The 14,387-nt window shown below is 54.1% G+C and overlaps 1 protein-coding gene across 1 annotated transcript in view; it reads left to right on the top strand.

Annotated features, from left to right (window-relative positions):
* The window catches only part of LONP2 (lon peptidase 2, peroxisomal), a 61,851-nt gene that overhangs the window by 36,765 nt on the left and 10,699 nt on the right, over nucleotides 1-14,387 (top strand). Inside the window, exon 11 of the mRNA XM_036275125.1 lies at nucleotides 573-706. Coding sequence (XP_036131018.1) covers nucleotides 573-706 — 134 coding nt within the window. The remainder of the gene's footprint in view (nucleotides 1-572; nucleotides 707-14,387) is intronic.

The following is a 14,387-nucleotide window of genomic DNA, read 5'->3' as shown; positions in this document are numbered from 1 at the left end:
CGGTCGTGCTGTGTGATGTTGTGACGTGGCTTGTGGGCTTGGAGTGACACCGAGGTTTGCGAGACAGTCTGCACAAGCACCTAGTGGTCGGCAGAAGCACGATGCTCGCGTGCTCCGCACCCTCGGGGCTGCTGCGGCGGCGGCGGCCATTCCTGGACACACCCGATTTCTGTCCGGTGCTGTGGGCTTCAGCGGGAAACGGTTCTGTTCTAAAATTGTTGTGCAGAAGAGTCTGCAGCCTAGCACACTTGTCTGCAGTTTTCTCTGGTCTTGTCCAGGAAAGCACTAGAGCCCTCGGAAGTGATATGAGCTGCCAGCCCAGCTCCGCAGACCGAGGGTCCGCATGTGAGTCCCGGTCAGTGGTCTCAGAGACTCTGCAAAGCGAAACGTCGTAGCTGAGAGTCCATCTGAATATTTAGAGATAACAATACTTTTACAAGGAACTTTTTAATGTGAGGGGCAGTACTCATGAAAATGCAATGACCTTTAAAATGTACGTGTTTACACATTACTTTTGTCTATTTTTGCAGGTGGTGTTCAGCCAAAGATACAATGTTGCTCTTTATTGACAGGTACACACGAGAGGCAGGGGTGCGCTCTCTGGACAGGAAGCTGGGGGCCATTTGCCGAGCGGTCGCTGTGAAGGTCGCCGAAGGGCAGCACAAAGAAGCCAAGTTGGATCATTCTGACGCAGCCGAGGCAGAAGGTCTGTGACCCTGAGCGTGCCCTCAGGTGGGCCGGAGCAGAGGCAGAGGGGTGACAGGAGCTGGGAGACCTGGGGGCACCCTCACCCTGGCCTCCACTCCAGGAGGAGACCTGACCGAGGGAGGGCGTTCATCCAGAAGGTTCTCTTTCACATCGGCGCAGGGTTGTAGGTGGAATCACACTCGGTGTTAGTCCTATAAGGCTGCGGTTTTCATTCAAACTTTTCATCTCGTGGCATGTAAACCAACCACTAAAATTCTGCAGCGCACCAAAAAATATACTTTTTGCTGACCTGACAAAAACAAAGGTATACTTTTGATTGGCTTACAAAAAAAATAATAATAGTAGTAATTACCTACCTTTTTTGCTCTAAAGTGACTTTTTAAAAAATCAGGTGCCTATCCTTGTATATAAGGATTTCTGGTACCAAGAATTAATCAGATGCAACCTTATTATGCTATGTGACCAAAAGAAGTAACACTGTTACATGACCTGTATGTTTACGGTACGAGACGACATTCACACCGGACGGCTGTTGTGTTGGCTGTTGTCCTGTTAGTCTGGCAGTCAAGGGGAAGGACTAGGAGTCCTCATGCAGAGAGCTGGACATCGCTGCTTCTGGGCCCAGCTCTCCAGGTCTGTGGTGTGGGGCGCAGTGCGCAGGTTCTGGGTTCTCTTTCCCTTCTCGCTCAGATTGTCGCGAAGTCTTGATGTTTGTAGCTTAGAAAGTCGTTACGGCAGTAAGAGCATCCACGCTGCCCACGGAGAAGGGGGCAGGTCTCTGTCCTCGGCAGTAGCTTCATAGGTAAAATCATATGTTTTCTCATGCATTTTCTGTGGTAGCTACATGATTTCAATGTAATTTAAATTATTTTTTCTTAGACTGTGGAGGTGGCGATAGGGAAAGAAGGGAAGGTTTGTGACCGGGATTAATCAGTCTCTCACCTTCCTGCCCAGGCCTCGCCGGGCTCAGTGATGCGTCTTGGGTTCCCAGACTGGCTCTAACAAACCTGACTCTGGTAGTAGGGAACTGGCAATGTCTCCCATAAAGAAGGGATGTATCAGATATTCCACCATGTCCATTGGTCTTTCTAGAAAGGAGTCCGGGGAGTGTGCTTGAAGAACCATGATTTGTGGTGGGCTTCATGGAGTAGATGCACTTAAACATCTTCCGTTTTTTGTTCTGTTGCATTTATCATCAAAAAAGTAGACGTTCCCAGAAGCCTCCTGTTCCCAGCGTGGTGCTTCCCCCGGGCCAGGCCCTCTGGCCCCTCCGGCCCCTCCGCCCCGCCTGCCCCTGCGTGGGGGTGGGCAGTGCTCTCCTGTGGAGTCAGGTCGGGGTCTAGGCTGGTTGTTTCCTACACAGACTTCCACGTTGACTCTTTAGTCCCACCCTCACGCGTGTTTTAGGGCGACCTCGAGTGCCCGAGCCTGTGTAGGATGTCAGCTGTTGCCTTCTTTCTTATTCTTTGTGTTCTTGTGGGGTTTTCCTTTATTACATTTCTTGTCATTTTAATAGGATGTGAAGAGGAATTTTAAAGGTAAACACATGTCCAGACCACCATTTAAAAATGTGAAGTTTTTAAGGTGCTCTGCATGAGTTGGGGCCTGCCCACGCAGAATGGAACGGGGTGGGGCGGTGAAGAGGTGCGGACTTCAGCTACAGAGTAAGTCACGGAGCCGCCACGCACAGCGTGGGGGTATGATGAGCAATGTCGTAGCACTGGGTGGTGCCTGGTGTAAATCAGTCTGAGTCGCCGTGTTGCACCTCTGAAACTAACATCATACTATATGTCAACTCTAAGTAAAGACACATTTCTGAGAGCCAACAACAGAGAGAGGGACAGACACCGGTGACCGCCGGCAGTGAGAGGGACGCGCTGTAGCTGCTTGTGTCTGTTCCCATCCTCGCTGGAGGCCTGGGTCCCCGGGGTCCCCGTTCCCCTCTGCCGGGGCCTCACGCGCTGGGCCGCCGTCTGCTCGCTGCTGTCAGAAGTCACGACGGGCAGTTGGAGGAAGAGCCGCCGGGTGCGGGTGCTCTGGTGACGGACACCGAAGCCCCTGTGTCCCGGGGGCTCCACAGCCACGCGGCGCTTCCCACGCGCCACCCCGTCGGCGTGCTGCAGGCACCGTCTGGCAGCGGAGCCAAAGATGCCCAGAACCCTGCCGGTGTGGCTCAGCGGTGAGAGCGTCAGCCTGCGGTCCGGAGAGTCCTGGGTTCGGTTCCTGCTAAGGGCACGTACCTCGGTTGCAGTTTGTCCCCGGCCCTGGTTGGTCGTGCGGGTGGCGGCCACTGGATGTGTCTCTTTCACATCGATGTTTATCTCTCTCTCTTCCTCTCTCTCCCTCCCACTCTATCTGAACAAAATATTGAAAAATGTCCTCGGGTGAGGATAAAAATAAAGATGCCCAGAGTGTTCAGGGACTTGTTCAAATAGTTCCTGAGCTGTGTGAGAGCAATGTTTCACGGTGACGTCTATTTGGTTATTTTTTTAAGTCCACAATTCAGCCCTGGCCAGTTTGGCTCAGTGGTGAGAGCATCAGCCCACAGACCAAGTGAGTCCAGGGTTCGATTCCAGTCAAGGGCACGTGCCTGGGTTGAGGCTCATCTCTGGCCCCAGTTGGGGTCTTGTGGGAGGCAACCAGTCGATGTGTCCCTCTCTCGTTGATGTTTCTCTCCCTCCCCCCCTCTCTCTACCTGAAGATAAATAGAAAAATATCCTTGGGTGAGGATTAAAAAAATAAAGTAAATCCATGATTCACAGAAAAAGAATCCTAAATGATAGCCTGGTTTAGTAGATTTGGGTAGGTACAGTATTACCTAGGCCATCCAGATGAGTGAATAATCAGGACAAAGGCTTGTCTCTTGAGGGCCATTTGGTTGTCGCTTGTATTTAGAAGCAGGCTCCGGGTGGCTTTCACGTTGTAAGATGTCCTTGAGTCACTGTGTGACTGTGCTCTGGATTGTAGTGAGATAATCATACCACATCCTCGGTTTGGTGTTCTTGACCTCAACCAAGCCACAAGAACTTCTACAGAAAGTCTAGGAACAGACTGATGAACCTTGGCACGAAGGGGGCGGCGGGCAGGAAGAGATTAACCAGAGAACTTGCATGCGCCTGTGCATCTCCATGGACACAGACTGTAGGTGTGAACTTGCATGCGCCTGTGCGTCTCCCATGGACACAGACTGTAGGTGTGAACTTGCATGCGCCTGTGCGTCTCCATGGACACAGACTGTAGGTGTGAACTTGCATGCGCCTGTGCGTCTCCATGGACACAGACGGTAGGTGTGAACTTGCATGCGCCTGTGCGTCTCCATGGACACAGACTGTAGGTGTGAACTTGCATGTGCCTGTGCGTCTCCATGGACACAGACTGTAGGTGCGAAGGCCTGGGGCAGGCTGGGAAGCGGGAAGAGGGAGGCAGTGGGGGAAACGGGACATCTCTGATACTCTCAACAAGATGCTTTTATGTCTGTATTAGGGTTTCATGCTACAAAGTTCAGATGGAGCTAGCTTAGTAACTGAAAGTTTCTCTTCAAGAAATGAATTATTTAAAATTAGAGTCTAAAATAAAGCAGTTGTTTTAGAAATTTCAAGTAATGCAGTGAGGGAGTTATTTTTAATGTTAAAATATTGCTGGACTCAGAGTGACTGCCAGGAACAAAGTAATTTCAGGCCACAAGCTTCCAAACAGGCAGAAACCTCCCGCGTGTCGACCAGTTCCTGGAGGAGGCCCGGAAACACTGGTCTGCGCGTTTGTCTTGTGTTTGTGGGGCCTCGGCTGGCACTTAAGCAGAACAAAGAGCAGCAGACTGCAGAAGGCGGGCGGGACACTGGAAGATCAGTGGATCGGGGTCCGAGCGGCTCCGCCTGGGCCGCTCACAGAGTGCGGGCACGGCTTCGTGCGGCGGGACCGCCTGCTCTCTGCGCGGCGGCGTCATGCTCCGAGCTGCCCTTTCCTTCCTGGGGCAGCGGGCGGGTTGAGAGATGAAATGTGGCTGAGTTTCGTTCTGCCCTTTCCTACCCTCGACCAAGGGTACGTGTTCTGCGTGCTCCGTGCTACACCTTGGCAGGGTCAGGCCGCGCCCCTTCGCTCAAGGGCTCGGGTACCTCATACGTCCATTAACATCTAGTAAGATTTTCTCCTCGAAAAATACCCTCAGCAAAGGATTTGTACTGTAGTCAACCCTTGTGAGGTTTCTCAGAATAAGGAGCATCTCAGTTATTTTTTTAAAATAATCGTGTTTACTAGAGAAGCTACATTAAACTTAATGACTCTCAAGATGTTAGTTTCTTATTCTCATAGAAGTCACTTGAAAATTTGGTTAGGAAGAAAAGACAAAAGTAACACAACTCTAACAGTTATTCATGAGGTGTGTTAGAAGCCATTGCGAGGAGCTTTCTCACTGTGAAGTGGGTCTGCTGTGGAGGCCTCAGGCCACACTTAGAGGACACGCGCTCACTCACAGCAAGTGCGCGGGACTCGGGCGGGGGTCCCGTGGCAGCGTCGCCCATGGTCTCAGGAGCAGCTGTGTCTCAGGTATCTGGGGTGTACGTCCTTCAGCCTTGCTCTTCAGGACAGCCTCGGCTAGTTGGGTGCCGCAGGTGTCCAACAGGTGTTACCGTCAGCTTGCCGATTGCTACCAGCAAATAAAACTTCCTGATAGTTTAATGGTGATTGCATTGAATCTGTAAGTCATTTTGGGGAGAACTGACAGTTTGATATTACCGGGTCTCTGATAATGGCTAGCTTTGTTTATTTAAGCCTTAATAGATGTTTTTAAGTGTTTTAATCATTTTCAGTTGTGAGCTTTTGCATATTTTTTAGATACATTCCTAGTTATTGGATCTCTGTGTATGTTATTGTAAATGGCATTTTTAATTACTTGTTTTCTAATTCTTTTTGTTGCTAATCTATGGGAATACTATACTGACCGGTATCCAGCAAGCTTTTAATTTTAACTGTAGATTCTTTTAGATTTTCTGTGTGCACCATCAGTCAATACAAATACAAATAATGTCGGTTTATTTCTTCCCTAACACACTAGCTGGCGAGTCCAGGAAAATGTAGAAATAGGGGTAATGGGCAAAGTGGGCAGCAGAAAAGCCTGTGGAGAAATTACCAGCCTACAAGCCGTGGTGTTGTCCCTTTGGCCACCACTCAGCACCGATCGAGCACCCTAGAGTCTCAGCTGAGCAGGACTCGCAGGCTGTCGGGTTTGACTCTGGTTCACTTCCTGGAGCCTTCTCAGCGTCCCCCCAACACTGTCCTGTCCGCCCAGCGGCTGCCCCCCCCCCCAGGAGGAGCAGTGGTACGAGAGGTCTGAGTGGAGGGTCCTGAGTGTGAGCAGCGTCCCCCTAACACTGTCCTGTCCGCCCAGCAGCTGCCCCCCCCCAGGAGGAGCAGTGGTACGAGAGGTCTGAGTGGAGGGTCCTGAGTGTGAGCAGCGTCCCCCCAACACTGTCCTGTCCGCCCAGCGGCTGCCCCCCCCCCAGGAGGAGCAGTGGTACGAGAGGTCTGAGTGGAGGGTCCTGAGTCCTGAGCAGCGTCCCCCCAACACTGTCCTGTCCGCCCAGCAGCTGCCCCCCCCCCCAGGAGGAGCAGTGGTACGAGAGGTCTGAGTGGAGGGTCCTGAGTCCCGAGCAGTAGGGTGTGATGTCTACGACGACCGGCTGTCCTCGTGCTAGGTTCCCGGGGCCCCTGCTGCCAGAGCCCTGGGCTGGCTGGAGCACAGCCTAACTCCGTGACAATATCTGTAGCTCACTGGGTCTCAGTTTGACTGAGCTCTACTTGGACGTGTGTTGTTCTCTGACATGTTTGCCTGTGTGACTGTGGAGTCAGCCTGATACAGCCGAAGAAGGCAGGAATTATATCCTTAATGTTTTTTTATGTCCTTTTGAGACAACTGATAGTTAAAAATACATCCAAACAAAATACCTGCGTTTCCCAGCACTGATTTTACTCCCCCGCCCCCACACTGGCTGCCAGCAGGAGTTTGCTGGGCGAGGAAAGGGTCTGCGGGGTGCACGGGCTGGACGCCCCATGAGAGCCGGGCTCGCGGGGTGTCTGCCCGTCCCGCTACCTCCAGCCCGTGCGTTTCCCCGCTAGCCCTGCCCGCCTTCCTCAGACCCGGGCCAGGGGGCTCGCCTGCTGTGGGCCTCTCAGTTCTGTGCTGTGGCCTCCTGCACGGCTGCTGGAGCCCAGCCTGCCAGGTGGGGGCGGAATGCGCGGCCCTTCGGAAGGAGCAGGAAGCTCTCCCTGCAGGAGCAGCGGTGCTCAGCCCTTCCCGGCTGCTCTCCGGCCCTTCCCCCTGCTCTGCGGCCCTTCCCCCTGCTCTGCGGCCCTTCCCCCTGCTCTCCGGCCCTTCCCCCTGCTCTGCGGCCCTTCCCCCTGCTCTCGGCCCTTCCCGGCTGCTCTCCGGCCCTTCCCCGCTGCTCTGCGGCCCTTCCCCGCTGCCCTCCGGCCCTTCCCCGCTGCTCTGCGGCCCTTCCCCGCTGCCCTCCGGCCCTTCCCCCTGCTCTGTGGCCCTTCCCCGCTGCCCTGCGGCCCTTCCCGGCTGCTCTCGGCCCTTCCCCGCTGCTCTCCGCCCTTCCCCGCTGCCCTGCGGCCCTTCCCCCTGCTCTCCGGCCCTTCCCCGCTGCCCTGCGGCCCTTCCCGGCTGCTCTCGGCCCTTCCCCGCTGCCCTCCGGCCCTTCCCCGCTGCCCTGCGGCCCTTCCCCCTGCTCTCCGGCCCTTCCCCGCTGCTCTCCGGCCTTCCCCGCTGCCCTGCGGCCCTTCCCCGCTGCCCTGCGGCCCTTCCCCCTGCTCTCCGGCCTTCCCCCTGCTCTGCGGCCCTTCCCCGCTGCTCTCGGCCCTTCCCGGCTGCTCTCGGCCCTTCCCCGCTGCTCTGCGGCCCTTCCCCGCTGCTCTGCGGCCCTTCCCCGCTGCTCTCGGCCCTTCCCCGCTGCTCTGCGGCCCTTCCCCGCTGCCCTGCGGCCCTTCCCCGCTGCCCTGCGGCCCTTCCCCGCTGCTCTCCGGCCCTTCCCCCTGCTCTGCGGCCCTTCCCCGCTGCTCTCGGCCCTTCCCCCTGCTCTGCGGCCCTTCCCCGCTGCTCTGCGGCCCTTCCCCCTGCTCTGCGGCCCTTCCCCGCGGCGCTCCGGCCCTTCCCCGCTGCTCTGCGGCCCTTCCCCGCTGCTCTGCGGCCCTTGCCGCTGCTCTGCGGCGCTTCCCCTCTGCTCTGCGGCCCTTCCCCGCTGCTCTCCGGCCCTTCCCCGCTGCTCTCCGGCCCTTCCCCGCTGCTCTGCGGCCCTTCCCCGCTGCTCTCCGGCCCTTCCCCGCTGCCCTGCGGCCCTTCCCCGCTGCCCTGCGGCCCTTCCCCGCTGCCCTGCGGCCCTCCCCGCTGCTCTGCGGCCCTTCCCCGCTGCTCTGCGGCCCTTCCCCGCTGCTCTGCGGCCCTTCCCCGCTGCCCTGCGGCCCTTCCCCGCTGCTCTCCGGCCCTTCCCCGCTGCTCTGCGGCCCTTCCCCGCTGCTCTGCGGCCCTTCCCCCTGCTCTGCGGCCCTTCCCCGCTGCTCTGCGGCCCTTCCCCGCTGCCCTGCGGCCCTTCCCCGCTGCTCTGCGGCCCTTCCCCCTGCTCTGCGGCCCTTCCCCCTGCTCTCCGGCCCTTCCCCGCTGCTCTCCGGCCCTTCCCCGCTGCTCTGCGGCCCTTCCCCGCTGCTCTCCGGCCCTTCCCCGCTGCTCTCCGGCCCTTCCCCGCTGCTCTGCGGCCCTTCCCCCTGCTCTGCGGCCCTTCCCCGCTGCTCTCCGGCCCTTCCCCCTGCTCTGCGGCCCTTCCCCCTGCTCTGCGGCCCTTCCCCCTGCTCTCCGGCCTTCCCCCTGCTCTGCGGCCCTTCCCCCTGCTCTGCGGCCCTTCCCCGCTGCTCTCGGCCCTTCCCGGCTGCTCTGCGGCCCTTCCCCGCTGCTCTGCGGCCCTTCCCCCTGCTCCGCGGCCCTTCCCCGCTGCTCTCCGGCCCTTCCCCGCTGCTCTGCGGCCCTTCCCCGCTGCTCTCGGCCCTTCCCCGCTGCTCTGCGGCCCTTCCCCCTGCTCTGCGGCCCTTCCCGGCTGCTCTCCGGCCCTTCCCCCTGCTCTCCGGCCTTCCCCCTGCTCTGCGGCCCTTCCCCGCTGCTCTCCGGCCCTTCCCCCTGCTCTCGGCCCTTCCCCGCTGCTCTCCGGCCCTTCCCCCGCTGCTCTGCGGCCCTTCCCCCTGCTCTGCGGCCCTTCCCCGCTGCTCTGCGGCCCTTCCCGCTGCTCTGCGGCCCTTCCCCGCTGCTCTCGGCCTTCCCGCTGCTCTCGGGCCCCCTTCCCCGCTGCTCTGCGGCCCTTCCCCCTGCTCTCGGCCCTTCCCCCTGCTCTCCGGCCCTTCCCCCTGCTCTAGGGCCCTTCCCGGCTGCCCTCCGGCCCTTCCCCCTGCTCTCGGCCCTTCCCCCTGCTCTCCTGCCCTTCCCCGCTGCTCTGCGGCCCTTCCCCGCTGCTCTCGGCCCTTCCCCCTGCTCTCCGGCCCTTCCCCGCTGCTCTGCGGCCCTTCCCGGCTGCTCTCGGCCCTTCCCCGCTGCTCTCCGGCCCTTCCCCCTGCTCTCCGGCCCTTCCCCCTGCTCTCCGGCCCTTCCCCCTGCTCTCGGCCCTTCCCCCTGCTCTCGGCCCTTCCCCCTGCTCTCCGGCCCTTCCCGGCTGCTCTCTGGCCCTTCCCCCTGCTCTGCGGCTGCCTGTCTTGTGTCAGTGGGAAGTGCTCCCTGCTGTCCTCTGAGGAAGGGAGCTCAGCCTGTGTCGCCTTTCACTGAAATCTTTTTCCTTGGCGCTGCCTGGTACCTGTGGCCGGTCCGTCTCCTGACTTTGGGTTTCACAGGGGCGCACTCGTGCTGGGTAACACAGCGCCCCTCGCGCGCTCGGTGGCAGCATGTAACCAGCAGTGTCCTCTCACGTTCTCCGGGCCGGGCCAGGAGCAGCTCAGCCGGCAGTTCTGCTCAAGACCTCGCGAGGGTCCAGCCGAGCTGCCAGCTGAAGGGTCACCTAGGGACCAGCTTCCAGGCTCACTGACATGCTTGTTAGCAGCCCCGGTGCCTCGCTCGCCAGACCTTCAGCTGTGCACCACGCAGGGCGCTCCCGGGCTCACAGCCCGGCTGCTGGCTCCCGGAGTCTCCGTGAGAGGGCGAAACAGCCAAGCCAGCAGCCGTGCCCTGGTGGTCACACAGCGCGACAGCGCGGCACAGCGAGAGGGGGCCCGCACAGCCTGCAGACCCCGGGAGTCGGGGTCACGGGGGCCCGTCTTGAAGGCTGGCTCACAGGTTTTTAAATTTTATTTTAAAGGAAGTTTTTATACATATCATTTCTATCAATACAAACCCCATTTCAAAGAGTTGAAATATTTTGAGTTCTAAAGAAAACCTATGGTTTGACTTGTTAATAGAGGGTGCAAATTTCAGAAACAAGAAGAGCAGTTTGTGGGCCTTCGGGAGGGAAACGTGTAATAAGACCCACAGCAAAGGAATGATTCTTTAACAACAGTGGAAATGACCTCTATTTGTCAGCTCTTAATGTGGATTTTGTTGATACTCTCGTTTGTTTTGTTTGTGGACATAAAAACCATGCGGGCTGTTTTCAGTTAAGCAAGGATAATTGTAATTTTCTATTACTTGATTCCAGTTACATACAAAATTCCTCAAACATTTTAACTTAAATCCCTTATCTTCCTTTCTGGCTAGAGTTAGAACAAAACAGAGTAGTTTGTGTGTGCACCTCTGAGCCCAGAACCGCAGGCAGATGCTGTTGGTTTTGGACCGTTGCGATCCCCAGGAGTCAGAGCTCCGTTCTGCAGAGATGCCGTGTCTGCTGGAGGGAGTCCTGAGCACAGTGACGAGTCTCGGTGTTGGGTGTTGATGGTGTGCCTGATCTGTAAGCAGCACAACTTTGAGCTTCCACGTACTCCCACGGACTGACGAAGGGAAAGGCCGTGGCAGTGTAGCCGTCAGCACGGAGCCACGTGATCATCAGAGGACTTCGCGAGGCCTGCACTGGCGTGTGCCCTGAACGCCCACCCACCAGACTCGAGCTAAAGTGTTAGGAGGGCCAGGCTGCACAGACAGGGCTCAGAAGTTTTGCATTTCCAGTATTTAAAGTCTTGCTTCATTTGTTCACGCTTATCTTCTTTTTTATTGTATTAGTGGTTCAGGATAAATAAACTCTTCCAAGAGTCAAAGGAACTAAGGTTAGCAGCTGAGGAACATGGACATGAGAGAGTTTCAGTTCCAAGGGACCTGGCTTGCCAGTTCTAAAGCTTTGGGGGTTTGTGGGTTCTGTTAGAGAAAACCAAGGTTATGAGACGATTAAATCTAGGGATGAGACTTTCTGCACTAAATCCTTTGCATTTGTAGGGATATTAGGCAGCATATGTGTGTCCAAACATCTGAAATCAAGTGGTGTGCTAGTGTTGAGATGAAAATACCATATTGGTGTACATTGCCCATGGCGTGAAGATGCAGCAAGTACTTTTCCTGACATGGTCACTGACCGTTCCCTCGTCGGCCTGGCGTGAGAGAGTGATTCGCCCGCGTAGACCAGAGGGAGCTGCATTGCAGTGAAGGCAAAGCCCAGCGGAAGAGTCATTGTCCCATTTAATGATCCCATAGGAGAGCAGTGGCCTTTGGATGTCATTGTCATTCTCGTGGAAGCCAGCCTTTTCGGTTGAGAGAGAATAAAACAGTACTTTTTAATATTACAAATGGCCTCTGCACTTTAACTGCTAATCAAAATAATTCTCCAAGACTACTGTCCGAATCTCTAACACTGGAAATGAGGTTTATTAATGCAGAGAACCTGCTGGAAGGCAGGTGTGAGTTCCCTGGTGTGGGACTGTTAGGGGCCCAGGTCTTGGGCTCTTGTGTAACATTGATTCATTTCATCAGTGAGTTAGCATTGACTGAGTACTTACGTGCGCCAGGGTCTAGACTGGATTCTGGGAAGCTGATGGAAGAGAACTCACAACTGTGCAGTCCACTGGGGGAGGAAGAGATACAAATAATTTTTACGTGTAGGATAATTAAAGTGCTATGGAGTCACTGAATTAATTGATCATTGAAAGCTTCATTTTATTTATTATAAATATTGTAGGTTTTTAAAACTGCTTTTGGTAAATGGAGACAAAATGGTCATTTGCTTACATCTCAGAATTAATTTGGATGGATAAATAGATGTTTTCTAGATGCTTTTTTTATGTTCTTGATTTTTATGGATAACTATTACTAAAATTGAGAAATGGTCACAGTCATAATGTCCATTTCTATCTCAGTAGTTACTATGTAATAGAAATGTTTAGTAGGTAAACTTAAAAGAAATTGTATTTGGACCCTACTGGTTTGGCTCAGCGGTTAGAACGTTGGCCTGCAGTCCTGAGAGACCCGGGTTCGGTTCCCACTAAGGGCACGTACCTCAGTTGCGGTTTGTCTCCGGCCCTGTTTGGGTCGTGCGGGTGGCAGCCATTCGATGTGTCCCTTTCACGTCAATATTTCTCTCTCTCTTTCTTCCTCTCTCTCTCTCCCACTCTATCTGAACAAAAAAATGTCCTCAGGTGAGGATAAAAAAAGAAAGAAAAAAATTGTATTTGATAATGTTAAGGTTGTTTTATCATCCCCAAAATAATGAAGAAAATATTGGCATAGAGAACTTCAAAGATTTTCTTGCTAGTATGAAGGTTTGTCTGGGCATTTGATCCCCAGATTTCTCCATTACAGCTCGTTCCTTTGAGAACAGACTGACGGTCTGCGGCACAGGAGCCTGGCAGCCCTGGGCAGGAGCCCTGGCTGCACTTAGCACACTTTCCCTGGCCAGGAGCATGGCTTTCTGGAAAGGGTTAGCCTGAAACTGACATCTCAGATTATTCAGTTGGAAACATTCAAGTTTTTCTGATTTGTTTTGTAGATACTTTGTTTTTCTCTTTCTGCCTTCCCAAGAGGAGGCTCTCAGATACATTGTATCCCTGGTCAGTTTGGCTCTGGGGCACATACTTCTACTATCATGTAAGAAATAACAAAGCCACTAATAATCTCAGCATCTCAGCTTGATTTTTACAGTAGACTCGGTTTAGGGAAAAGAAAAAAACCTTAGTCATTGTTATAACTGCAGCCATACCAGTCTTTGTCTCCGTGCCTGAACGGGTCTGGCTCCATGTATACATACTCGCGTGCTGAAGAGTGAAGATGTAAGCAGTGTTCTCCGTTGGCTCACGCTGTTAATGCTGCAGGTCACCCTCCTCCTACACCGAGCACGCAGTCCAGGCCAGCAGGCCATCTGCAGGAGCCCAGGGTGATGGGGTGCAACTTTCAAGAAAATTTTTAATCATTTAGTAATAATTTTGTTATATGATTAATGTTCACTGATGAAAAATATTGTTTACTTGCCAAAGTCAGCATTGTTAAAAACTGAGTAATTTTTTGGCAAATCCAAGTCATGATTAAGTATTTTGGTGATTTGTCAGTTGTCCACAGATGTTATTAAGATTTAAAAATCAAATAGCCCAAATTCAGTTTAACTCGGGAGACCACAGTTGAATACCTGTTCTGTGTAAGGCACAAGATGCAATGAGATGGAAAGGTCAGAGGTCATCTCGTCACTTTCACTTTGCCAACGAGGAATCTAGGGCCCAGCTTCTTACCCAAGACTGTGCTGCATAGATATCAGTTTGGGTGGTGGCTCCTGCTCCAGCCGGGAAGGCCTTCCAGGACAGTGGGAGATACAACTAGAAATGTAATTGAGCCCCAGCTGGGTGGCTCCATTGGTTGGAGCGCCATCCAGTGCACCAAAAGGTCGCCAGTTCAATTCCCGGTCGGGCACATACCTGCGTTTCCAGTTCAATCCCCAGTCAGGGAATGTATGGAAAGCAGCTGATCGAGGTTTCTTTCTTAACATTTCTCTCTCTCTCTCTCTCTCTCTCTCTCTCTCTCTCTCCCCCTTCCTCTCTCTCTAAAATTAACAAAACACCCTGGCAGGTTTGGCCCAACGGTAGAGTATCAGCCTGCGGACCAAACAGTTGTGGGTTCAATTTCGGTCAAGAGCACATACCTCGGTAGTGATTTGGTCCCGGCCCTGGTCAGGGTCGTATGGGGGGCAACCAATCGATGTGTCCCTCTCACATTGATGTCTCTCTCTCTCTCTCTCTCTCTCTCTTTCTCTCTCTGCCCCCCCCCCCCATCTGAAGATAAAAATGGAAAAAAAATATCCTCGAGTGAGGATTAAAAAATAAAAATAAAATCAAAAATATTTCCTCTGGTGAGAATTTTAAAAAATAATTTTTAAAAAAATGTAAGTTGACACTATATTGAGGTAGATCTCAAATGCAACTCTTAGAAGTTAGGAATTTGCGATGAAAAAAACTATTGAAGATATTTAAGACTAGAAATGATATAGTCACAGCAGTGATTTTTATATTTATTTATTTTTATTTTTGTTTATTTTTTTTTTAATCCTCACCCAAAGATAGTCTTCCATTTTTGCTCAGATAGAGTGGGAGGGAGAGAGAGAGAGAGAGAGAGAGAGAGAGAGAGAGGGAGAGAGAAACATTGATATGAGAGGGACACATTGAGTGGCTGCCTCCCGCACAACCCCAATCAGGGCTGGGGACGAATCAGAATCGAGGTACGTACCCTTGACTGGAATTGAACTCGAGCCTCA

Source organism: Molossus molossus, unplaced genomic scaffold (assembly GCF_014108415.1).
Source record: "Molossus molossus isolate mMolMol1 unplaced genomic scaffold, mMolMol1.p scaffold_m16_p_21, whole genome shotgun sequence".
Taxonomy (NCBI): Eukaryota; Metazoa; Chordata; class Mammalia; order Chiroptera; family Molossidae; genus Molossus; species Molossus molossus.
Note: the sequence above shows the minus strand (reverse complement) of the source record. Positions and strands in the feature narration are given on the sequence as shown.